Source organism: Nematostella vectensis, chromosome 6 (genome assembly GCF_932526225.1).
Source record: "Nematostella vectensis chromosome 6, jaNemVect1.1, whole genome shotgun sequence".
Taxonomy (NCBI): Eukaryota; Metazoa; Cnidaria; class Anthozoa; order Actiniaria; family Edwardsiidae; genus Nematostella; species Nematostella vectensis.
This window is the reverse complement of record NC_064039.1, coordinates 7,197,165-7,223,568: the sequence shown is the minus strand read 5'-3', so window position 1 is coordinate 7,223,568 and position 26,404 is coordinate 7,197,165. Positions and strand designations below refer to the sequence as shown.

At 42.2% G+C, this 26,404-nt stretch overlaps 2 protein-coding genes across 4 annotated transcripts; one reads left to right on the top strand and one right to left on the bottom strand.

Moving 5' to 3' along the window:
- Window positions 1-30: 30 nt before the first annotated feature.
- LOC116619643 lies at window positions 31-23,028 on the bottom strand. 2 transcript variants are annotated; one of them, XM_032384612.2, is made up of 12 exons: window positions 21,643-23,028; window positions 11,800-11,902; window positions 10,600-10,639; window positions 8,234-8,435; window positions 7,357-7,669; window positions 6,073-6,199; window positions 5,744-5,945; window positions 3,196-3,511; window positions 2,720-2,846; window positions 1,772-2,155; window positions 1,081-1,377; window positions 31-582 (listed from the first exon to the last, which is right to left on the bottom strand). In XM_032384612.2, exons 1-11 carry the CDS (start codon window positions 21,705-21,707, stop codon window positions 1,100-1,102), a joined length of 2,157 nt encoding a protein of 718 aa, XP_032240503.2. In that variant the 5' UTR covers window positions 21,708-23,028; the 3' UTR covers window positions 31-582; window positions 1,081-1,099. The 2 variants fall into 2 exon arrangements, with proteins under 2 accessions (XP_032240503.2, XP_032240504.2); XM_032384613.2 differs by lacking the exon at window positions 21,643-23,028 and adding an exon at window positions 12,200-12,521.
- On the top strand, window positions 16,495-26,404 carry LOC5515016 (failed axon connections homolog). 2 transcript variants are annotated; one of them, XM_032384616.2, is made up of 2 exons: window positions 16,495-16,538; window positions 23,051-26,404. In XM_032384616.2, the coding sequence occupies exons 1-2, from the start codon at window positions 16,510-16,512 to the stop codon at window positions 24,261-24,263; spliced, it is 1,242 nt and encodes a 413-aa protein (XP_032240507.2). In that variant the 5' UTR covers window positions 16,495-16,509; the 3' UTR covers window positions 24,264-26,404. The 2 variants fall into 2 exon arrangements, with proteins under 2 accessions (XP_032240507.2, XP_032240508.2); XM_032384617.2 differs by lacking the exon at window positions 16,495-16,538 and adding an exon at window positions 21,059-21,213.

The following is a 26,404-nucleotide window of genomic DNA, read 5'->3' as shown; positions in this document are numbered from 1 at the left end:
CCTCCCCCCAAAGATTTTTACATTTTTAAATTTTAGTGACAAAGAAGACTAGATCACCAAACCATTTCAGACTAAACTCGATTTGTTGTTTATGAGTCCTTTGTTCTCTCCCTCACGAAGTGTTTGCCGAAAGGATTGGCGACCTGGGCCCGGTTCCTAGAAAGCAGTTTAGCGCTTATTCACGGATAAATATGGTTATCGAGACATTTGATTGGATAACAACCTTATTTATCTCTGGGTTAGCGTTAACCTGCTTTCTAGGAAACCGGCCCTATACTATAACGCGACTTTTTGAGCGGCAAGCCAAAATAAACTCAAAAATGAATTCGGCCGTCACGATAGAGAACGACGAAAATATAAAATCTTTGAATGAAAACGAGTTCTGAATATGTTGCTTTTTGTTGTTATTTTATTTTGCCGCCCCAAAAGTCACGTGATCTATTCGATTCGCTTATTTTGTGCGCAAGGAAACTTTAGCGCCTGGTGACCGGCATGACCAGATAATGATTGCGCGCATGCAAAGATTAAGTACTCCATTCGTCTATCCTTCATGGCTCCATGCAAGCAAATTGACGAATTTAGCTGAAAGGAAAGGAAACATATATGGGTAGGTCGATTTATTCAGAAATGCAGCGCAGTCAGAATTACTCTGAATTGGCAACTTTATGGGCGCGCCTGGGTCGCTATTTGGCAACTTTATGGCCGTGTCTGGGTCGCTATTTGGCAACTTTATGGCCGTGTCTGGGTCGCTATTTGGCAACTTTATGGCCGTGTCTAGGTCGCTATTTGGCAACTTTATGTCTGGGTCGCTATTTGGCAACTTTATGGCCGTGTCTGGGTCGCTATTTGGCAACTTTATGGCCGTTTCTGGGCCGGTAAATTTCATCAAATGACGCATCACAGGGGCGGACTTTGCTGAGAGGTGCACAGATGCGGATGTCTCGTGTTTAGAATAATGGGAAAAAAACATTTTTGGCGGCCGGCGGATAGGGGAACGGAGCACCCCTAGCTACGTAACTGCATTGTCTTGGAGAGATCTTTACCCCTCCCCCCCCCTGCAAACTACACATCACTTCTTACCTTGCATTTTTAAGGGATTTCACTGGACAGTGATTACCGACGTCGGTTCATAATAATCCCATCCCGTTTCAGAGACTGCGAAGTTGCTGTACTCGGCGATTGTAGCATTGTTCAGCTGGCACGTGCCTTGGTCAGTAGATTTGTAGTTGAATGATCTGCATTGGGTCCCGGCGGCTAGACAATACGAGAGGCAGGATGCGACAGACGACACGCGAGTCTCTGTGTAGTGCACGTGCTGTAAAAAGTACTGACCTGTCGTTTGGCTGAACAGAATGTCTCGGGTGTGCAGATGATGGCCTGCGGGAAGAAATACTGTGAACCTGATGCGCTAGATTTATTTCCACGTTTTACTCGCGTTCTGCGAGTAAAAAATACTACTACAATAATAATAATAATAATAATAATAATAATAATAATAATAATAATAATAATAATAATAATAATAATAATAATAATAATAATAATAATAATAATAATAATAATAATAATAATAATATATAATAATAATAATCTTCCCCTTTAAAGGATAAAAGCATTTTTTTACCATCAAACGTAAGATGCAATCAAGGTGATCATGTTTTATCCAACATTGAAAATAGGCCTTTTCCTTCCCTTCGCGGGAGCTACTTGTTTATTATATTTTACCTCTTAGGCGAGTCGCGAGAAGGCGTTTATTTAAGCAATTACGTACCTTCAAAACAAAGTTTAGCGTCCAGATACTCAGGGGGGAGACCTTCGAACTTGTACACGTAATACCCATTGCACTGGCGCACGTAAACTATAGCTCTCCGAGCACAACAGTCCCCCCCGACTCGGTAACAGAGCCGACGAGACACAATACCGTCCTCGTGTCGAGGATGCGACTCATTCATCCAGCCAGGGGACTGGGCTCCACATGAGCCCGCGGGAGGACAGCGGGAGAGAATCATTGCGTGATCACCAGAAGGTCGGTACCAGTCAACGTGATTCAACGCGCGGCCGTCTGATGGAATACCGCTGACAATGTTGTTTTGGTCTCGTGTCGATGTGTCTAATGGGACTGTTTTGACGCATGCCCCGTACCGCTCAGGAAAGACTAGGGACGAATCGTACATAGTCGGGATTAGTTACGCATGGCATTGTTGCTATATTTTCAAATGCTTTTTCTTGATGGCCAATCTGATGCAAGCAAAGATGGCATCTTACTATAAGCAAACCAAAATGGACAAGTCCTGTTTTCCCTCACTTTGAACACAAATGGTTCGTAACCTTGGTAACCATGTCGAGTCGTTTGAAAACCTCAGATTCGCAGTGCATTGTGGTTAGGTCGGTCTCCTAGCTCTAATCTTTGCCCAAGTGTTTTGCATGTTTCTCATTGCATTCTGGGTAGGTTGGTCTTAGAGCTTTTACCTTATCAATGGAACTGCCAGTCTCTCAGATGTACCTTGGACCTTAAATCTGACCGTCCATGCAATTTTGAAATCAGAGCATTGGATTTGAGTTTGTACTGTTTGTACAGCTCTAATCTTAACCATGTAATTTACATAGTATCTTGGGGTATTGGAGTTATATTTTATCTCATAGCTTAAATCTTACCCGTTTATATGGGTTTCTGGAGTGTATTTTGTTTAATGAGTTGGTCTTCTAGCTCTAACCTTACCCATGTTATTGCAGGTATATCTAAGCCGATTGACCTGGGCAGCGTCCAACGCCTCGCGGAACACTTGAATACAAGACACTTGTCCCTTGAAGCAGCGGGGATCACCTCCGTTATAACCCATACGAACCTGATAACACGGAAAAGTTTAGTCATAGTACATCTCTAAATCAGGGGATCATATCCTACAGCCCTTGAAACGCCCAAACGCCTTACAAATAACTGATGGACATTTGCGCGAGAAATCGATCAGCTTCAATCAATAAGGAATTCAACCTATTCTGAAAAAAGACGGCCTAATTCTATTTTCCAAGTTTAAACTATTACAGGGATTATGTATTAAAAAGTTAGATAATAGAACACTCAAAACATAACAAAACAAATTTCATTGTTACGCATGTCGGACAACCAGACTGCGTTCGTGTTGAGTATTTGTTACTCTGTAAGGAGATGCGTTTTGAGCATCAAAATTTCATCACCTTGAAATTAGTGGCTATGTCAATACTGCCTATGTAGCTTTCGATTGCCATCACACCGTCGCGATAAAACCTCTGTCTTCCTGTCCAGTAGTCATATGTATAAACCACGTGGTACCAAGTATTGGGTTGCAAGACAACGTTCAGGGCGTCAGCCGACGCAAATGTATTCCTCTGCATCATTCGTAACATCAGGTTAGTCGTAGATTCCGTCATCCAGATGTGAACCGCAAACGGCGCCGAGTCCGGTCTAATGAATTCAAAGAGGGGCCCCGCCACGCCTTCGTGTCTCACCCACAGAGAAATGGCGAAAGAGTACCTGACAGACAAATTTGGCGTGACGTTGTGTGACATAGCGTGATAGGAGTGACGTGACAGGTCCCCCCCGCCTTCGTGTCTCACCCACAGATAAAGAAATGGCGAAAGAGTACCTGACAGACAAATTTGGCGTGACGTTGTGTGACATAGCGTGATAGGAGTGACGTGACAGGTCCCCCCCCCGCCTTCGTGTCTCACCCACAGATAAAGAAATGGCGAAAGAGTACTTGACAGACAAATTTGGCGTAACGTTGTGTGACATAGCGTGATGGGAGTGACGTGAGGTTGTAGCGCGTAGGTGGGAAGCGTATGTGGCGCTGTTGGCCGAGCGTCGCTCTGTAGTGCCTTTGCCTCTCACCACAGGTTTCCCGGTCGCTCTGTAGTGCCTGTGCCTCTCACCACAGGTTTCCCGGTCGCTCTGTAGTGCCTGTGCCTCTCACCACAGGTTTCCCGGTCGCTCTGTAGTGCCTTTGCCTCTCACCACAGGTTTCCCGGTCGCTCTGTAGTGCCTGTGCCTCTCACCACAGGTTTCCCGGTAGCTCTGTGGTGCCTGTGCCTCTCACCACAGGTTTCCCGGTCGCTCTGTAGTGTCTGTGCCTCTTACCCCTGTGTTCCGTGTTGGATTCCCGGGTTCGACGCCCGGGGGAGGGGACTCTTCAGAAAAGTAGACAGGGGTGCTCGACCTACCTTTTCGGGTATAAATTCTTACCAACTGCTATCTCTTAGGGGTTTTTTTTAGGATTTTACCGATTTTGCTATCTCTTATGGTTTTTTTTAGGATTTTACCGATTCTGCTATCTTTTAGGGGTTTTAGGGGCCCAATCGCTCGAAACGTATTTTACAATAAACCACTGCCAACTGATCGGTTAATACTTCCGGTTATTTTGTCGGTAATATGCCAATACAGGGTCCGACAGACAATTAAAACGGGCATTTTTAGAGCGTGCTAAATAGGAAACGTCAACCAAATGGCTTTACAGGAGAAATCACAGCATCTAGGTATCTGAAACTATCTTTGTTTTTTTTAATGCTATCTCTAAGGGTTGAAAATTCTATCGACCACACCCAATGTGCTAGGGGTAAGAATTGTTGTTGACCACGCCCTTAGTGCTATCCCTTAGGGTTAAAACTGATTTTGCTGTCGAGCACCCCCGTTTCTTTTTCTCGAAGTCCCCAGGGTTTCGACGTTGAGTGATGAATGCTATCTCTAAGGGTTGAAAATTCTATCGACCACACCCAATGTGCTAGGGGTAAGAATTGTTGTTGACCACGCCCTTAGTGCTATCCCTTAGGGTTAAAACTGATTTTGCTGTCGAGCACCCCCGTTTTTTTTTCTCGAAGTCCCCAGGGTTTCGACGTTGAGTGATTCGTGGTCAGACATGAGTTGTATGGCGGCTGCCTGAGGCGCCTTCCTAAACTCGACCACGTCTGAATATGTGCTCTCATAACTCAGCATTGTTTGTTGTGGTGTGACATGGTTTAAAGGAGTGTCGTTTTTTGGCGTTACTTACTGTAGCGTGACATTGTGTGATCTTTGATGTGTTGAGTAACTTATTGTATAGTGTTGTGACGTGAAGTCCTACAATTGTTTGTTGTGGTGTGACGTACTGTGGTATCGCAAGCTGTAGCGTGACAAAGCATGCGTGACGGTGTTTGTCAAACCTTGTATCTAGTGTGCTGTGACGTACTGTGGTATCGCCAGCTGTAGCGTGACAAAGCATGCGTGACGGTGTTTGTCAAACCTTGTATCTAGTGTGCTGTGAGTGTGCTGTGACTTACTGTGGTATCGCTAGCTGTAGCGTAACAAAGCATGCGTGACGGTGTTTGTCAAACCTTGTATCTAGTGTGCTGTGACGTACTGTGGTATCGCCAGCTGTAGCGTGACAAAGCATGCGTGACGGTGTTTGTCAAACCTTGTATCTAGTGTGCTGTGACGTACTGTGGTATCGCTAGCTGTAGCGTGACAAAGCATGCGTGACGGTGTTTGTCAAACCTTGTATCTAGTACGCTGTGACGTACTGTGGTATCGCCAGCTGTAGCGTGACAAAGCACGCGTGACGGTGTTTGTCAAACCTTGTATCTAGTGTGCTGTGACGTACTGTGGTATCGCTAGCTGTAGCGTGACAAAGCATGCGTGACGGTGTTTGTCAAACCTTGTATCTAGTACGCTGTGACGTACTGTTGTATCGCTAGCCATAGCGTGACAAAGCATGCGTGACGGTGTTTGTCAAACCTTGTATCTAGGCTAGAACTCAGCGGAATCTCCACGAAGCTGCTTGTCGAGCCAGCAAATGAGTATGATCGCCCAGGCCTTCCATACGGTCCGGCAGATAGCTGCACATTGGATACGATTCCAGCGGGTCCACCTTTGCCGCTTATCTCCTTAGTCTCGTACAGCTCGTTAAACGGGTAAAACGCCACGGGTAACGGGTCACCTGAAGACAAAAGGCATATCCATCCCTCACCGACATCAGTAGACAATCTCAGTTAAACAGGTGAACAGCTTTTCCACTCTTTACTTTTCTTAGAAATGGCTAAATTCGCTTTGTTCGGAAGACTCACCATCATTTCGGCATATATGTTTTACAAGTTCTATTTCTGTCCCCGTCAGCTCAGAGTTGTAGATTTGCAAACATGCGATTCGCCCTTTAAAGTAGTCTGTTGAACGAGAATTTGCTCCAAGTGTGATCTGTGGATAACAGAAATAAAACACTGCGATGCATAAGCTATCTATGCAGTGCAGGCCCGTACCCAGGATTTTTCTTGGGGGGTGCGAAATCTTAAAAAGTGGACCTAATTTTTCCGGGGGGGGGGAGGCAATGAATTGTCTGATAAAAATCTGATCACTGGTGCAGATCTCTACGGGACGTTTGTTGTCGGATTTGGCTACAAAAAAGTTTGACTTATGGATTGATGACCACCTGCACAGTGAGACATACATTAACACACTGCACCACACAAGCTGTACCTAGGGACCACCTGCACAGTGAGCCATGCAAGCTGTACCAAGGGACCCCCTGCACAGTGAGCCATACACTAACACACTGCACCACACAACCTGTACCAAGAGACCACCTGCACGGTTAGACATACACTAACACACTGCACCACACAAGCTGTATCAAGAGACCACCTGCACAGTGAGCCATACACTAACACACTGCACCACACAAGCTGTACCTAGGACCACCTGCACAGTGAGCCATGCACTTACACACTGCACCACACAAGCTGTACCTAGGACCACCTGCACAGTGAGCCATGCACTAACACACTGCACCACACAAGCTGTACCTAGGACCACCTGCACAGTGAGCCATGCACTAACACACTGCACCACACAAGCTGTACCTAGGACCACCTGCACAGTGAGCCATACACTAACACACTGCACCACACATGCTGTACCAAGGGACCACCTGCACAGTGAGCCATACACTAACACACTGCACCACACAAGCTGTACCAAGAGACCACCTGCACAGTTAGACATACACTAACACACTGCACCACACAAGCTGTACCAAGAGACCACCTGCACAGTGTGCCATACACTAACACACTGCGACACACAAACCTTATCTAGTAAGCATGGCCTGGTTTCTAGAAAGCAGGTTAACGCTAACCCAGGGATGATTGCCCTTTTTATCCAATCCAATATCGGGATTTTAACCATCTTTATCCCTGGGTTAGCACTTAACTGCTTTTCAGGAACCGGCCCTATATACAGAATGAATCTAATTAAGGACTACTACAACGTTTGTACTGTGTACCCTTCACACAAGCCAAAGTGTGAAATGCTAGCATCTATAGGGCTCGTATAAGAGATCACGATAACCAAATTACCTCATAATTCGTAGCCATTTCCGCAATCCCAATGTTTAGCTGAGCAATTTTCGCCCCATTAATGTATAAGCTCTGTATACCACTCATGTAACTGTAAGTAATGGCCACGTAATACCAGTTTGAAATTGGGACATCTTTACCAATGGCGTCGAAAAGTACGTTGTCCGCTCTTCTTGCAAATCGAATGAATAAAGTGGTAGATGTAGAAAACCACAGGTGTACTGCCCAATTGATGTTATCAGGATTTGTGTACTCTAAAATAGGACCTCTTGTCCCTTGGGGGTACACCCATAAAATCATCGTCATGGAATATCTAAACAAAAAGTACATGTCACTCTAGGGAGACAATTACTGTAAAGGGACAGGGGACAGAACTTCAAAGGGGTGTACTCCTAGGTATTTTCAGTGCATTCCGTATTATAATTATATCTCTTGGGAACACCCATACATACAATTATCATAGTTAATAAGACAATTAAGGTCCTGGGATACAATTTACGCAAAAAAAAAACGACATGAGATTGAATCGAATTTTATAAGCATCATTGTTTGAGCTTTATTGCTTCAATTTTTGTAGTGGTTTTTACCAGTCTTCAATACTCACAGCAACAAAGTAACTCACGCATACGATGTAACACGTGATCGATATTAACTGCTTGCCCCGTTCCCTCATCCTGATTTCATGGCCTTAACCACAGGTAACCCAAGCTTACACAGCTAGTGTTTTTAGACAGAAAATCACAATTAAAGCTTACCCAGGCTTTCGTGAGGTTTCCTAAAATCCGGTCACGTCTGCCTTGACTATTTGCATTTCAGATTTCTTATAAATAACAAAAAAACCACGAGCTGACTAAACACAAATCATGTCAATTCTTACCGTGTGTCGATATTGGCATGTTTAGGGATCACCATATAGCTGGACGCCTCGCCCTTGAAGTACATAGACCCCCCTGGTGTGCCGTACGGTCCGGGATAAGGATAGATGTTAGAGATCGGACCCGAGGGGACATTATTACCGCTGATGTCCTGGTGGCCATACCGCTCATTGAGTGGGAACAGCACTGATGGCTTTGGGATAGCTGAGGACCAGAGAAAACTATATTGTACACAAAGGAACAGTACTGATGGCTTTGGAATAGCTGAGGACCAAAGAAAACTATATTGTACACAAAGGAACAGCACTGATGGCTTTGGAATAGCTGAGGACCAGAGAAAACTTTATTGTACACAAAGGAACAGCACTGATGGCTTTGGAATAGCTGAGGACCAGAGAAAACTTTATTGTACACAAAGGAACACTACTGATGGCTTTGGAATAGCTGAGGACCAAATAAAACTATATTGTACACAAAGGAACAGCACTATGGCTTTGGAATAGCTGAGGACCAGAGAAAACTATATTGTACACAAAGGAACAGCACTGATGGCTTTGGAATAGCTGAGGACCAGAGAAAGCTATATTGTACACAAAGGAACAGCACTGATGGCTTTGGAATAGCAAAAGGACCAGAGAAAACGTTATTGTACACAAAGGAACACTACTGATGGCTTTGGAATAGCTGAGGACCAGAGAAAGCTATATTGTACACAAAGGAACAGCACTGATGGCTTTGGAATAGCTGAGGACCAGAGAAAGCTATATTGTACACAAAGGAACAGCACTGATGGCTTTGGAATAGCTGAGGAGCAGAGAAAGCTATATTGTACACAAAGGAACAGCACTGATGGCTTTGGAATAGCTGAGGACCAGAGAAAGCTATATTGTACACAAAGGAACAGCACTGATGGCTTTGGAATAGCTGAGGACCAGAGAAAGCTATATTGTACACAAAGGAACAGCACTGATGGCTTTGGAATAGCAAAAGGACCAGAGAAAACGTTATTGTACACAAAGGAACACTACTGATGGCTTTGGAATAGCTGAGGACCAGAGAAAGCTATATTGTACACAAAGGAACAGCACTATGGCTTTGGAATAGCAAAAGGACCAGAGAAAACGTTATTGTACACAAAGGAACACTACTGATGGCTTTGGAATAGCTGAGGACCAGAGAAAACTATATTGTACACAAAGGAACAGCACTGATGGCTTTGGAATAGCTGAGGACCAGAGAAAACTATATAGTATACAAGGGAGCATTACTTTTAATTTTGGCACAGCTGAGGACAATAAAAAACTATATTGTACACAAGGGAGCAGTGGTTTTGGCATAGCTGAGGAGCACAGAAAACGGCATAGATGGCCTGGGAAAAGCAATGTAGATTGCCATGTCTAGAGGGGGTGGCTTGTGCTGATGGAGCTCCGTGTAAACAGGGCCAGCATTCTGAAGGAAAGTTGATCTAGTGATGCAAACAACCCTAACACATGGCCAACAGGTTTGAGTAGTTGTGACAGGGGTTTGATGCATGATAGCACAAAGCGCACCCATCCCCCACCCCTCCCTTGGCCGCAAAAATGGGCCATCTTATTGAAGGATCGTCAGATACTATACTTTTTCAATATGACAACCACCCCCCTCGACCAATCCTTGAAATGTGCTGGTTCCATTCTGTTTGAAACATTTCTGTCTCAAATCGTTTCGTAGGAAAATCTGCGACGTTTTCATTATTCATAAACCCGGTAACGTTCCCTTCTTGTAAAACGACAGCATAATTTGGACGCGGCTGTTTTGCAAATGAAATGATGCAAGTGATCCTATAACTGCTGCGCTACAAGTGCAAGTTTTTTTCCAACTTATAAAATTGAAAGGAAATATGCCATTTTAGCGTGTTTTGGAAAGGGGACTCGTTGTATGCCCTTAAACATACGAAAGCCAGGCCCGTACCCAGGGGGGTGCAGGGGGTGCACCACCCCCCCGCCCCACAACCGCCGAAAGTCCACTTTTGGTTATCAATAGACGTGCTATTTGTAGAGAAAATTAAAAATCATAAACTAGGTCACTTGGTATGTATTCAAATCCGACAATAAACGTCCTGTGGAGTTACTGCAAAGGCATAAATAAAAATCTTTTTGTTCTTTTGGAGGTGGTTAGATTTTTATCAGAGAATTCATCCCTTTGGGTCCACTTTTCCGGATTTCGCACCCCCCCCCCCCCCAGAAAAATCCTGGGTACGGGCCTGCAAGCATCTCAAACAGCCAGCTGCTGCGAGGAGACTAAAAAATACGGGGCTTAACGCTAGAAAAATCAGACAGCAATCAAATCGTAACAAAGAAAATACTAAGATGTGAAAGCATTTACTTACAGACTGCGCCGGTCCCTAGAAGAAGTACATAACAGAGCAACTGAAATTTAATAAGAAAATAAAAAATATTATTCATAAACCACTTATTTACGAATGAGTGTATATGCAAACCTACCCTGGGCCCCCGAGGTTGCAATCTTCACCACAAAGGGCCGCCAAGTGGAACAAAAGACAAGAAATGGATTTGAATACCAACACTAGCGTCATTGCACTGATGCAACAAGCTACACAAATCTTCTGGAAATATCTAAAACGAGTGTCAATGGAATACCGATATCCAATTTAATTCCCACCTTCAATTCCCACCTGTAGAGCCTTGCAGGCTACGTAAGATTGGAAGGCACAATACAGGAACATTAAGAAAATAAAAAAGTGCGCCTCTTTGTTTTCCCCTCGCGGAAAGGAATCTATCACGTGACATCATGAGCTGGACTGATGCAATCCTCTTTACAAGGGATTAAAGCGAAGGATCTCTTGTAAAGTCTCCTTTTTGCCCTAGGTTCTTTTTTTTATAATATTTGATCTTCTTCTTTGTCAAAACAAATAAAATAAAGGGTTTAAAACGAAGCACGGACACAGGTTTATTTCTTTATTTGTTTTTTGCTTCTATTTTTTTTTATTCACGGCAAAAATCGATGAAATCATTGTTTTTCCCCAAAAACCTCAAATCATTTTGCAAAAGTAGTAAATATTCGTTTTCTTGGTCACACTGCCTCGCGCGTATCTTCTCGTTGAAAGCAAATGTTACTAAAAAGATAGAGGAGTTACGATTCTTCTTTGCACCTGCCGACCGTTTTAGTTCCACAAGATGATAAACCATCCGTACCCTCTTCTATAATTGTATAAGAACGTCTAATTTTCCTACTCTTTATTCTTTTTTTTAGTAATTTCGGTTTTTTAAAACACTTTTTGAAACTTCACTGACCCCAAAACATCTTTGATTGTCATTGCAGAGATATTTCTAGATCCCTAAATGTAATTGTTAACGCTAACAGTGTTCGACAACTAAGGTGTTTTATATTAATCAGTGGATAAAACCATCGTGTGTAAGTGGTAAGTATAAAAAACCCCAGAAACTTTCAATGCATATTTTAAGTTTTGTTGACCAAAAATGTGTATGTTTTACCATGCTCCCTAAGAAAAGGCATCCAGATTCGATCTCTTGTAGAAAAAAAAAACCCTATATATACACACGCGTACCGTGATCGAGTTTGCTGCTTTGCAGAGTACACTAGGAGAGAGTTGAATCTTAGACCTCCTCATTTTGACATCTCTTGGGCTCTGTCTTTTTTGTTTGTCGAATCTAACAAATATGCACTTATCAATAATTTAATCAGTTGTTTTCATATAACTTCAACCTTTACGCATAAAATTAACATTGTACGAAAGCGCCATTGCTAACAAATTACTATTGTAAAAAACAAGTAAAATTTTCAAGCTCTTTTCTGCTTTTTAAGAGGACAGCTACCTCACAATACCAAATGTCAATTTCCATAAATTTCGAACCATTTAATCTCGGATGGTTAAGCCAATTTCAAACGTTTTCATAGACAGATTTCGGTAACCCTGGAATTCTTGAATTTAGGAACCTTTTTCTTACCATTATGGCATTCCGGAAAAACTGGGATCTCATCCCGGAATTATCGATTAAATGGTAACATCCAGTACGACATTCTATTGACGATCAGTCAGGTCCCTGACATATCAATATTTGGGTGACCTTCGGACCTGCTCGGTAAATCTCTTGGAGGCCTGGGTCTAATGGCTTTTCGAGATTAACAAGATCAAGATTTTACCAAGCAATCAAGTTTTTCTTGACAAATTCTTGCCGCGAGTCTCAAATTGACAGGAATCAGCATTTTTCACCAGGTTTTCTGGAGATCAGAAAGCGGGAAACTTAAAACTCTTCTAAATATGGGCATCAATGTCCATATAAGGCAAAACAAACGAAGGACACAAGCCGTGGGGAATATGTTTGATATGCAACCTCCCCCCCCCCTCCCCACTCCATTTTCCTGTGGTATGGATCTTTTCTTTAATTACACACTAAGCGACAGTTGATATATATATATTTTTTTTAGTTAAGCGAGCGTTTCTGATCTAGCAGCAATGCTAGATGCTAGATGACTTTGGCGCTTTGGCGCTTTAGTCGATGGCGCTATTGCACGGGGCTTTAGTCGATGGCGCTATTGCACGGGGCTTTAGTCGATGGCGCTATTGCACGGGGCTTTAGTCGATGGCGCTATTGCACGGGGCTTTAGTCGATAGCGCTATTGCACGGGGCTTTAGTCGATGGCGCTATTGCACGGGGCTTTAGTCGATGGCGCTATTGCACGGGGCTTTAGTCGATGGCGCTATTGCACGGGGCTTTAGTCGATGGCGCTATTGCACGGGGCTTTAGTCGATGGCGCTATTGCACGGGGCTTTAGTCGATGGCGCTATTGCACGGGGCTTTAGTCGATGGCGCTATTGCACGGGGCTTTAGTCGATGAAGGATCGAGAGCCAACGGTCAGGAATCGAACTCGGGCACGCCTAATTGCAATATAGTCCCCTACAGCCTACAATGATTCAGTTAATAGAGGGGCTGTCAGACGCGTAGGAATAGGGATAGTCAGGGAAATCATCATTCACAATTGGAGTTCAAATCTTAACATTAAAAATTATCAAAGAGTTCGATTTTTGTAAATGAGTTTTAGAAAAATCTATTCTTTAATACGCACGTTCGCAAAGCGATGGAAAATCATTAAAAAGTATAATACTTGAAATGACAATCAGTGCCGGCAAAAGACCACAAATTATAATACTTTAATACAATCATCGATATTCTCAGCTCTGAATTGTGACCAATGATAATTAAGTCATGTACGAGTGACAGGTGTTAAACAAATAACTTCAAAGCATTCAATAGAGTCGGCCTGGCTGAAGTACAGCAGAAATGATGTTGTACAAAAAATGTACAATTGAATCTGACAAGAGTAGAAAAAGATACTCGTAACCATTAATATTTATTAACATTTTACCACAGAAGTCTCATTCAGTACTTTCAGTATTCCTTATCAAAAATTCCCTAAAAAGCAAGTTTGCATTCCTGAGATTCTTCAAAAGTTTAATTATAACTAATTTAATTGGCTAGAACTAAAACGATCAAAAGACAAAAAGAATTTCCCGCCCTTTTGAACACGTGGTCGATTAAACAAAGTACGGGGGCCACGTGCCATATTGTTTTAAAACAATAGCTCTACACCTGCCTCCTTTCCAATAGAAATTTCACGTATAAACTTAGATTTCTGCAGTTTCATTGACTAGATTAATCTACACAATAGCTTTCTAAACGTTTTGACTCTGTCATTGCGAAATTCTTATTCAACAAACGCACGCAGTACCCGCCCAAACAAAACGTTTACAGGTAGACAATCATTAGGTTATAATCATTTAAAAAGTTTAACATATATAAGTTAATCCATGACTTTAAGACAAAAATAAAAGCACTTATATAGATGTCATTCTTCGTGGCTTGTAGCCGTTGAAACTAGCCCTCGTGGGGGGGGGGGGGGGGGGGGAGGGGTTGTGCGGTAGATAGAAGGAAAAGGAGCAGCTTACGCTATTTGTTCGCGTCACACCATTAGAGCATTATTAGCATTATTGCCCCTTATTTTCTGTTGACAAAGTGTTCATAGCATACATCGGTGTGATAGATTGACACATGGTGAAATAAGCATGGATCAATTATTAAAGAGACTTTGTGGCACTCGCCACAATAAGTGTATGTTTCATGGTGCGAGACAATCTGGGAATCCGTTTATAATATTCAGACTTTTAAAGGTTAGGAATAATTGCCGCATTTTTGCATCTTTGAAACAAAGACGAGGTTATTCGCGAAAAGTGTTGTCTCTCAATCGCCGACGCTATTCCTCAAGTAGTAAACTATTTCTATCACTTTTTGTACCTATCTTCATAAAAAGATGCGGATTACCTGTGTCGTGCTTCTGACACTCGGAGGTGATGTATTAGTTAAAAAGCTACTCAGTCGTTCACTTAAGAGCCCTTAGGGGTTTTGCTAGCTAACGTGCCCCCCCCCCCCCCCTCTTCCCCGACAAAAGTGGAAGTGCATTAGAAAAGGTAACCAGGTAACGTCAAACAATACATCGCGCTATAGGTTTTAGAGCATCATAAGAGGCGATCGAAGACTATATACTACGAAGACTATATACTACGGGCGAACTAGGGCTGTGAAGGAATTGCGGTCTCAATTGCGGTTGATGCTAGTGGAAGGTCACTCACATCGGCAAGCCCTTATAAGTGGCCAGCTTACGGAAAAATACTCCCGTACTCCCACGGGAGGTTTTATTTCCTTAGTAAACAGATATGTTGCCATAGTTGAAGGCGAAAACCAAAACTGCGGAACTAAAAAAAAAAGACACGTTTTTTTAATTCAGAGATGTCTGCTTTACGACAATTAGATTGTAAAGGATTTAGAATCCAATTCGTCGGTGGTCCTTCTGTGATAGAAGCTTTGCGCCATTGCTCGAGGAAAGTAAAGTAAAGGAAACTGGTCCGAATTTATCCAGAATTGCAGCTATAGGCTGAATTACTCTGGATTAACATTACACGGGGTCTTATTCGGACTGCTACTCAAGGCTTAATGTGCTACCACGCAGTTTACATGGAGGGGAGTGTTAGTATATTAATGCCCCTTTTGTTTATCGGCCAAGTTCAGACACTGAAGATGGGCTCTGCCTTCTTCAGTGCTTGTTCAACGTCCCACAATAACAGGTTGGTTAGCTAGGTTTTGAGAGAGGAGACCTACAGCCATTTAACGTGATCATCCGAGCCACATCCGAGCCGAGACACAGTCCCCAATGTACAGGGCCAGGTTTTTACACCTCTGAGAAAATTCCAAGTTAACCTGACCTGGGTCCGTACCCTGGTCCTCTTGAGAAGCTTGAGAAGCGAAGCCGTACCACCGAGCTATCGCACCACTCTCGAAGTATCTTCTATCAAAAGCGGTTCTTCCTAATGAAGAGTTTGTGCCCTTGAGCATTCTTTCTACCGCTTTGACCGCTATCTTCAAGGTTAAGGTTGTAAGACATGTTGCGGTAGCAAGACATGTTTATGTTCAATATCACAACGCTCACATGACACATGCACGAACGAAACAATGTCAACACGCACGCACGCCGCAAATCACGGCAAATTAAGCAATTGCATCTCCCTTTAGTTCAAGATTGAATAAAGAAGCACATTCGCGTTTTATCTACATTTGCGTTGTCTGCGTCTCAGCTAACTCATTATACGCGCCGTTGCGTTCCCTGTTAGGGAACCGCGTAATGCCCCGGCCTCGTAACCATACGTTCCAAGTCAGTAAAAACAAGTGAAAAATATCACTGCCGTGCGCGGAGACTGAGGAGCGCAATGAGCCATGGGAAGGTTTAGGGCTGGCGCGAAGGACCAAGGGAAGGGTGAACGGGAAAGCACCGCTGCGCGCTCCCTGTACGCTTAGTCAGGTGACGCTTGTAAGCACCTGGGTACGAGTCAGGTTGAGCTGCGCGCTCCCTGTGCGCTCAGTCAGGTTCCGCTAGTAAGCGCCTGGGTACGAGTCAGGTAATGTCCAGGTGCGCTCTCCAGACTTTAGACCTAGACCAACACAACAACCCAAGTCATCCAATAAGAGCCGAGAGGTGGGCACGCGATAATCTCTTGATTTATTCAACTCTTTCCGAAAAAACGCAGGTGGACCGTGTAGCACCATGCCCTAGGGCGGCTTATTAAACCACAGCTTCCCCATAAATAGAGTAGCTTGCGCAGTGCAGACTGCGCCTTTTTTATCTCAGACAAATTCCCATCGTGCGCAGCGCAGGTACCTTTCTCCCTGTTAGCTGTTCGGTGCTCAGAGCTGTTTACTTTTGGGGATGAAGTTTCTTTGTATGCAGAGTTACAGGTAAGAGAATTAGATTACCTGTGTAATGCAAACAAGCCGGTTCTGACACGCGATCTGGGTAAAGCGCTTATTGCAATCCCCTCATCAGTAGTAAACACCGTGAACAGAAATGAATGCCTTCAGTGCGCATTGTCCAAACTCAAAAAATGATAGCTTTGATAGCGGCCCCAGGCGTGTCTTGAGTGAGGCATGGACATGAAAGGGTTAACGAAGGGGAGGAACAGAGGGCGTATGATTACAAGATAACCATACACTGTTATTTATATTTCATATGAATTCGAAACTGAAAGTACAAGAGCCAAAGGAAAGAGTCATTACGTTTTCCTTCTGACGTAGAGTTACATTCTTGAAATTCTCGAAAAATTTCCCAGACTAGGAAAACATAATTATCAAGAGTAATGATTGAATTTACGTGGTATCAAGGAAGCTCACAATCACTTCATTATCTGTCAAACGCTCCTGGGAGTGGAGTTTTCGGTAGCAGATAATAAAATGCGACACGCTGCTTTTGACTCCATTAGAAGACGATCAGCCAGACACTAGACTCCACAAACAATGTACAACTTCCTTTTTGAATGATATAATTGAAGTGCTATCAGTAGTGTTAGCCTTTGATACTTTCTGAGGACGTTAACCAATCAGAGAATTGCGTGAGGTCAGTCGAAATCCAATTTGCCCCGTAAAATATCTGGTAAGGTATGCAGGTTATAGCAATGTGAATATCTTTTGTGATGAGTTTTTGAATTATAAAGATAAAAACAGGATATCTTGATATATTGTATCTCCGCTATTAAAGACGTTTAATTTTCTTGTTCTCAGAGTACGCAGTCTTCTAAAATGTTTCACACCAGCAGTACAATGTCTATGTAGCGGTTACTGGCAATGATTGAGAATACGTCGTGACATCTGATTAGGAAGTCTCAATTCGGACCCCTCCATTAGGCGACCACACTTCAGACCCCACAATTTAAAAGCAATTCAAGCTGTGGGGTCAGGACAAGAAACTTCCACGTCAAAATGAAACTGCATTTCAAATAACGTCTACTTGTGCTGCGATAACACTGAACGAAACACTGTACAATATCTATGACCTGAGGTAAAAGTAGTCAGGCGTTATCAACTGCATCGCTCGATTACTGCGGCGAGTTCAGGGCTTATCGCAGGCTAGGTGTAGCACGCGCAAGATTGCAGCTCAAGTTTCGACATTTCATGGCGCGTAGAACTCTGCTTGAAATACAACCTTGACTCCTGCGTGCATTGTCGAAACGAAAGGATCAAACCCTGATCGTATTCATGTAAAAGACCTCTTAAAAAGCCACATGGCTTAAAGTAAAATCACATTAATCTGATGAAAGGCCGTCGTAACCTTTGACCGGCGTTTTCCTTCGTCTGTTTACAGTTAAAGACAGATCGAATTTTAGTAGGCCTTGCGTCTTCTGCGTGTCGCGAATTGATAAGCTACTTATCGGCTGCGTTGTTTGGATCTTTCAAATCCTTGATTAAAGGTTCCAGAAAGTTTTCCGCGTCCGGCTACTTCTTACGGGATCCATCGACCAAACCAGGTAACCCGTGTCGGCCGGATTAGCAAAAAAAAAAAGCAGAATGTGTTCTTTTTTATATTTGCAACTTGTACTTAACCGATAGCCTGGGGCTATGTAACGAGGAGAATCGCTGTTTTACGCATTTTTCCTCTGCTCTGCATCATCAATGAAAGGCGCACGTGCCGAGCCTATCAATTACAGGAAGCCATTTTAGTACTTTATAGCGTAGTTAACAACTGGCGTAATCCTCAGGCAACTAAAGAAAATATAAGATAATTGAAAATGAGACTCATTTCTGCTGGCTTCACATCGAGTCCAAGCCGAATTTTATTATAATCATTTTAATTCATGTAGAAAAAGTGCTATAAAACGTCAACTGATTGGGAACCCATTGCTGTGTAAGGGAAGCCAGTTGAGAGATTGCCTAGTCATCCTTATGATTATCATACACACGGCTTATTATTTCCTCTCAAACTCAAGAGCACGAAAGCTTAGTTATTGCCATGAAAAGCTTTCAAAGATCGGAGAATACCCTCATTCAAAGAAGACCCTTGTCTTAGAGAAATACCCGTGAGCCCTTGTAAAATAGCGCAGCTTGGCGCTTGTGAAGTCGAACCGTCCTTATCTAGTACTCGACAAGCATTTCCCTTTGCTTATAAAACCATCAAGATATTATAGAGCGTGATCAAGGAAGGGTTTTTAAAAAACGATAAACTCCTAGGGATAGCAAAACGGCGCTTCCGCGCGCACGAGGTTTGACGAATGCAGCAATAATGTCAATTCTCGACCATTTTATACCCACAGCCCACAAGATCTATTTTTGGAAATGCTTGGAGGGATGAATATTTTATATTCTAGGGAAATAAGGATGGGCGAAAAATATGTCATACATTCCAAAATGTAATAACAGAATTGCATGGTTTCCATTGAAAAACGCGTGCCAAGTCGCACGCATAGATCATAACAATTTATAAGCATGGAAGTCACATTATTGACGATGCACTTGTCCTTTTCACGTTAAGGGAGGTTTCTTCGTTTTGTAGTTCAAATAAAAAGTTAAGGTTGCTACAAGATTCATATCTGTTTTGTTGTCATAACAGATATGAGTGTATTTTCACGAAATAGCTTTGATTTCTTTTGAAAACAGAAAGGCATTATCATCCGGTATTCAATTTAACCGCAGTCAACCACCTCAACATTTTCCTTGTCGTCACTCGACACTTTTCTTATGTGGATTATTTAAAATTCTTATCTGTGATTTGTTGATCTTATTGATCTACCACATTTCAAATAAAAAAATCCCTCGTTAGAATCGGAAATCTAATTTGCATCAAGGAACGTCAGTGCGAAAAATAAATCTGAAAGAACTGTTGTTTTCTCTAAACTAATTTCACTTGATCAACATGCAAGGAGATTTGCCAACCAGCTGGGGACCCCCAGTGTGCTAAGTGACCACGAGTGTAAGCTATATGATCTAAGCGATACGTGAGGTGTCCTGCATTTAAAATATAAACAACAACAAAATACGAAACGTAGACGGTAATATTGTAGAAATATAATAACAGTTTTTTTTATTCATTAAAATGTCTATCAATGATTGAGGATCTTTAAATGAGACACTTTATATAAACCTATTCTATATAAGGCTGCACCGAATGAATATCTTACGTGTTGCTTCGTGGATAACATATAAGCCAGGATTCTTTTTTTTTATATGATTATTATTGTTGTTGTTGTTCATTTTTATTTACCTTTTTATATATAAATATATATTTTTAAAGTTTCGCAAAAATGCACACCTGCTCGAACAAAAATATCGTTAGAATCAATGGACAAGCAAATTATTTTGAATAAACTATTAAAAATCCGCATACCTCGTGCCTGTCTCGAACGTGAACTGTTAAAGAACGTTAATATAAACCGGATGCTTCTCGCTAAAACATCTTCCGGTTTCTCAATTGTTTTCTCTTCTTGAATAACTTTCGCCCTTTTTGTTGAGTCACGCGCTTGAAATTCATAGATGACCGACCTTCTGGAACGACTAGAATTTACTATAGTCCATTAACTAGAAAGTTTGCAAACATAATAATGATTTGTTTTGTTTTTGCCATAAGACAGAACGTGAATTTAATTTAAAGCACGAATAAAAGCGCATCTCACAAACTTCGAATTGTTTTTTCTCTTATACAATACTTTGCTGTAATGATACAAAAACATCGATTGTGCAATACAGATAGAAAAAATACTTCCATAAAACGTTCGAGCCAACCTTTGCGCAATTCCAACCTGATTTAGAGACGATAAGACATCGAGGCCATGATTATCGAAATAACCATAACATGTTAAAATCACGTGCGGTTCCTGTCTTGAGTACAGTTTGATACTATCTGAAGCAATCCGGACTTGGGACCTCACAACAACGAAACGTGACTTCCTATTGACAGTCTTATTGATGCAGAGGGTGGGTACTTGGGTATCAACTTAATAGTTTTGACATCCTCAGATGGGACACTTGTTATTGGAGCTATGCCCTGTATGACGTCTTCCTGTCTTTGGAAGAATCATGTAATTGAAAAAATAAAAATAAAAATATACGCCGAGTCTCCACTCCCCGGATTGTAGACCTATTGTTGGTTAGAGCCCATGCCATTAAGGGATTTTTTCGGCATGAATGACGGGATTCGTGGCCATTGCACCATGTTTCCGGGATTCCCTATAGTAAATGCAAAGCTGCGAAACAGCTTAATTCCATAACGATTAAATATTCAGTCTGAAACAGTCACAGCATTAAGTTTACAATGGCGCAATTGTAAAACCATCAGATCACACTTAAACACTAATGGTCCCTCGTGTCCTTTGCGACAAGCTGCCAAAATAAGTTGTTGTTCGATTCTTATTTCGTCCAGGCACATATAAATACATTTTCCATTAACAAATATTATTCTTGCGGTACTGAAGGTGCTATTGTTTCGCCATATGACCTTTATAATTTCATACGTGGCAATGTTAATCATCGGTTTTACGCAAGAGCCTTATAAACAAAGGTTGGAAGGGTTGAGTCGCTTACACAAGTTCTTGTTCGTAATCCTCTCGATTCCTTGAGCTAAAGATTTTTACCAATTCTTTACTTAAAGGTAAGTGTTCTACTTTATCTGTGTAGAGGCAATGGGAAGTTTAAACTTAGATAAAGGGCGTATTTTCATTTCTAGTTCCGGTAAATTTGACATGCCTCTAGGACGACATTGTTAATTTGCATCTTTCAAAAGCTAGTGACCCCTCGATTCACCTCACTAAATGATTTTATTTTGAGCTTTCCCTTTCCTGCTGAGTATAATAGCTGCTATATATTACTAACAGCCTTTCGCTACGCGTATTGTTCATTTGCTTACTTGATAACGAAGGCTGCTAGAGATTAATACTTACAAGGTAGTCTATGAACCTATCAAGCTCATTGTTACCTGTAATAGAGAGCAATTTTTCACTTGTTTATCTACTACCTTTCAAAAATAGTCCCGCGGCTTCGTTACGGGTCATGCGAACAAAAGAAAGTAACTTCGACTTACTTGAGTAATTTTGCCAACGTTCCCGCCAAGATTTCCCGCGTAAAACGGAATACCGTAATGTCCATAGTAATGTCCAATCAACTACTCTATTCGCCTACGCAAATCCAATGTTTTAATAACTCAGTCAATGAATTATCCCCTAACACACTTATATCCCTCGAGATATTTTAATTTGAGTATTGCGACGTCAAAATCTCGGCCGATTGTAATACTTTATTGCAACTCATTAACTTATGCATAATAATACAGTTAGAAATCAATTATAAAACCGTGCACATCACAACAGGACATGTTTTGGCCTGCATTCATAGTAATGGAATGGTAGCAGGCGTGACTCGGTGCTCAATGGACCTGAAGCCTAAACATAGTATTTTTCGCGTCCCTTGGACTCTAAAAATAACGTCTTGGACGCGAGACGTAGAAAGCGTTCGCTTGACATCACTCGTCAAACCGGATTCAAATAAGTCCCAAGAGACTGTTCGCACGTTGTCACATCCTAATGTTTGCTTAACGCTCCAGTTAGGGCTTAGGCCAAGGTATACACGACGCGCTCCGTTCTTCTGTCAGTCTGCGGGCGCGTTTCCGATGCATTCTAACACCGCTTTAGCTCGCCTCAGCCTAGCCCTCAAGCCTTCTTAGAGGTCGAAATTCGCTCTCGCGCGCTCCCTCTTGTCCTATATTAAACTAGTGACACCTTTCTCTCAAGTTCTCCGCCCTTTGACTCCCCAGTAATTGGATAAATTGTCCGTGCAGCAAAAGACTTCGTCCGCATTTTCGGCCCGACCTCGACTGTCTATCACACTCGAATAGAATAAATTATGCTTGTCTACACTTAGAGTACGGTTACTTCGCATGCGTTCTTGTAATGTATGTCGCTTATCGAGAATTTGCATGTACATGTTGCGTATTGATGATATATTTATACCAAACCACTGAAGCGCTTATAAATGTATACAGAATGGTGCAAAATACATTGACTTGTGCGCTAACGAGCAAACTTCACATTGCTGTTATGTGCCCAACAAATGAGCTTTGCCCATGTTTTGTTTACAATTGGGCGCTATTTTTATGTAAACTGGGTCTATTGATATTTTTCTATTCCCCAGCGCATTGAGCACACCTCCCCCCGCCGTCATTTGTATTGCACAGCTTTCACACCCAGAACTTTGACAATTGCGGCAAGCGTCGCTTGTGATTGGCGCAGCGCTCTAGTCCAGGTTCATGATTGGTTAGCAACTGACAATGCCGTCAATTTATAAGCTTGAAACGTGCAAATAACGCGTGGTCCCTCTATCGTTCCTACCCAAAGGTCATTGTTGGGTTGGGTCTTTCTTTACTGAAGAAGGCGTTGGATCTTAGCTCGATCTAGTGATCATTGAGTTGTCTTCTTTGATTTTTCTGCTCTCAGAATGGCGACCGAAGTCGAAAGTACCCCAGTCGCTGAAGAAGCTGCCCCGGCTGAGGTAGAACCCTCTAAACCCGAGGAGAACCACGTTGAAGAAAACAAACCGACCGAAGAGACTCAATCGGCGGAAAAGATCGAAGACGCGGTCGAGGGAGAGAAGAAAGAGGAGAATGGAAGTTTACCGCCAAAAGTGATTTTGCATCAACACCCGCCAGGGCCTACTATTCCAGGGTTTCTCCCTAACTCGCTGAAGCTCGAAACCTATCTTCGTATGGTAAAGATTCCATACGAGAACTTTTACGAGAGCAAACTTGGCTCGAGTAAAGAGAAAGTGCCGTTCATCGAGTATCAAGGCGACAAAGTACAAGACACCAACTTCTGTATAAAGTATTTGAATAAGAAGTTCAACGTGGATCCCGACGCTCATCTCAGCGCCGAGCAAAAAGCAATGTGCCATGCGATCCAAGCTATGGCCGAGGAAAACACGTACTGGAGTCTTGCCTACTACAGATGGGTGGACAACTATCAAGAGACCAAGAAATATTATAGCAACTTGGCCCCTGTATACAAGGACCTGCGGCCTAAGCTGGATCAAAATAAGTGCATCAAATGTATGCAAGCTCATGGAATCGGCAAGCATACAAAGGAAGAAATCTACGCCATCGCAGAGGAAGATTTACGCGCGATGTCAGCGTTATTGGGTGAGAAAGAGTTCTTCATGGACTCCGAACCGTGCACTCTCGACTGCACAATGTTTGGCTTGCTCGCATGCTTTGTCTACGGTACCGAAGAGTCACCGCAGAATAAGCTCATCCGAGAGGAGCTTAAGAATCTAGCTGATTTCTGTGATCGCATGAAGCTGAATTACTGGCTTGACTGGGGAGATATTTGTTCCGAAGAGCACTTCGAGGAATTCAAGCCAAAGAGCCGGCTCAGCTTTAAAAAGAAGGGAAAGCGAACCAAATCCAACGCTGACCAGAAGGAAGGCGAGGAGGGAGAGAAAGAGGAGGGTGAGAAGAAGGAGGAAGAGGTAAAAGAAGAGGGAGCCGAGAAAAAGGAGGGAGATGATGCCGAGAATGCTGAAAGCCCGGCCGAAGATGGCGCCAAACCAGCAGAGGAGGGGGAGGGAGGCAAGAGCGAAGAGGCAAAGCCTACGGAGGATGAGGCCAAAGATACTCCAGCAGCCGAGGAGAAGCCAGCAGAACCAGAGCAGTAAAGTATATGCTAGCTTATATTATTTTATTTTCTTCTGGCTGAACTTTATGGACATACAAGCGTTCGATGTGTGATGCGAAATCTAATGTCAATGAGTTAGGCGTCCAGCCCTTAGAGATTCGTAGCTTCAGTTATTACTTTGTCCTCGACGAAGGGAGAGTATTTCAACGTGTTTATATTACTCTAGCCTATGCTGAGTAATGTCAAATCGGATATTTCCATATTTTCCACCTTGAAATGTCTTTAAATATCCGCATTTGAAAGGACGATAGAGTAGTTCTATACGGCCGAGTGAGTTTCGACTAGTGTTCATTCAAGCTATGTCTAGTTTATTGTCGGTAACTTATTGTTTCATCAGTTCCCATTCTAGCAGCCAGTCGATCGTGAAAACGCTTATCCAAACGACCAAAGTCTTTTGTTGTGTATTACGCTGTAGGTTTAGCAATAGAGGTGTGCCGCTTTGCTTTTCTTTTCAAGGTGGGGCTGAAATTGCTAACCGACTGGTAGTAATATCTTATATTATACGCACAAGTTTCGCGCTTTCTTTCGGCGTTACATTAAAATTTTATTATAATCTTTGATTGTTTTTTCAGGGCTTAAAGTTTAATACCTTGAAAAGCTAAAGCACAGTTAAGTTGTCTTTTCTGCGCTTGAGTTTTTGGTACAGTAATTGCTCAATATTTTGTCGACCTACCGGTGCGAACTCACAAACCGAGGTGATCATGTGTTCTATTCGCTCGGTGTATTCGAATTAATTGAACGTGTGACAATCGGCGGTTTAAATTAAGCAATATTTCCTTCTACCTTCCTTTTTTTCGGCTCGATTCCTTTCATGAGTACATAACATTTAAGCAGACGCTAGTATTACGACATCCAACTCGCATACTCTTAGTAAATATTGACCGAAGCGAGTAATCTTTTTGGACCAGTAATACCTTTGGTAGTATTGCGAAATTCCAAGCTCGGTCTGGTATAAAGAATAAGTGTCAATTTGTTGTGTTAAAGTGTTAGCTTGTGCTTCGTATGTGAAAGCCCATGAGTTTAGTAACTAGATATTATGATCTAGTCATAGAACTGATGCTAATATTTTGCCTGAGTTGTATTATTCGCTAGATCAACCAGCAGTTAGAATCCCGCTGTTTAAGTCTAATGAAAGCCGAATACGAAACTCCTTTTGCCTTTCAAAACTTCACAATGTCAAATTTAGGTTTTTGATTTGTCACGGACCAAGCGAGGACGAAATTATATTTTTGATTTAACCGCTGTAAATAATACTTTCCATTGAAAAGTAATTTTAATTTTGTACTTGTCTAAGTTGCCTTAGTTTCTAATTAAACAAACTCGCTCGGCTCAGCTAGAGGGAAATATATGGAAAAGACCTTTATGGGTCATTTTCGCACCAAGAATATGTATTTGTATTTTGTTACAAGGGACAGAAATTAGTTCTGAAAACCCATGAAGCCCACATCGATTTCCTAGCTTCTGTACAATGTGTCCAAGCTAGCCCCCGCCGCATCCCTCTAAAAGGTAATTTATATTCTAGTAAACATAGTCAGTTTTTCTTAGGAAAGGATATGCAAATTGTGTCTAAGACATTTTGCCTGAAGTATAATTATTTTGCCTACAAGTGTTCTCTATTAGATTGTATCTAACTGATGTGAGGGAGCTTATAGAATTAGATTATGAATGAGAAATGTCTCAGTCGTAGTGAATTTCACTTAGCTGTTGTTGTATTGTGTTTGGCTCTACTGCCCTGTTGTGTCTAGCCTCAACTGAGCCAGGACTGAATATAGATGTGTTAAATTTTGAAAAAAAAAACTGCTATTCACTTGAGCGTTGTGGTGTAGTGATTTAATTCCAACTTATTACTTGCCATGGAACTACTCTTAAAATGCAGCAAAATGTTGTCACTCAGTTTTGAGTTTAAATCCAGTAAATTCCATCACTTAACTTGACACAACACTTCATTTCTCACCATGGCTGATTCTAAGGTGGAATTAGAATTCTGAATTTTAGTGTACGCATCCAAGCTTGAACATATGATCGTAATTATTGAGTAGATGACTCTAGGAGCTTACATGTAAAATGTGGCCTTAAATTATATTGGATGCTGAAAACCAATAAAGCTAGAACAAGACTTGA

Coding starts and splice junctions, on each gene's coding strand:
- LOC5515016 (XM_032384616.2), top strand. CDS start 16,510: ATGAAGTTTCTTTGTATGCAGAGTTACAG. Junction 16,539..23,050: donor CTTTGTATGCAGAGTTACAG/GTAAGAGAATTA, acceptor TTCTGCTCTCAG/AATGGCGACCGAAGTCGAAA.
- LOC116619643 (XM_032384612.2), bottom strand. CDS start 21,707: ATGGACATTACGGTATTCCGTTTTACGCGGGAAATCTTGGCGGGAACG. Junction 6,200..7,356: donor AAATGGCTACGAATTATGAG/GTAATTTGGTTA, acceptor TGTTATCCACAG/ATCACACTTGGAGCAAATTC. Junction 2,847..3,195: donor ACATAGCCACTAATTTCAAG/GTGATGAAATTT, acceptor CCGTGTTATCAG/GTTCGTATGGGTTATAACGG.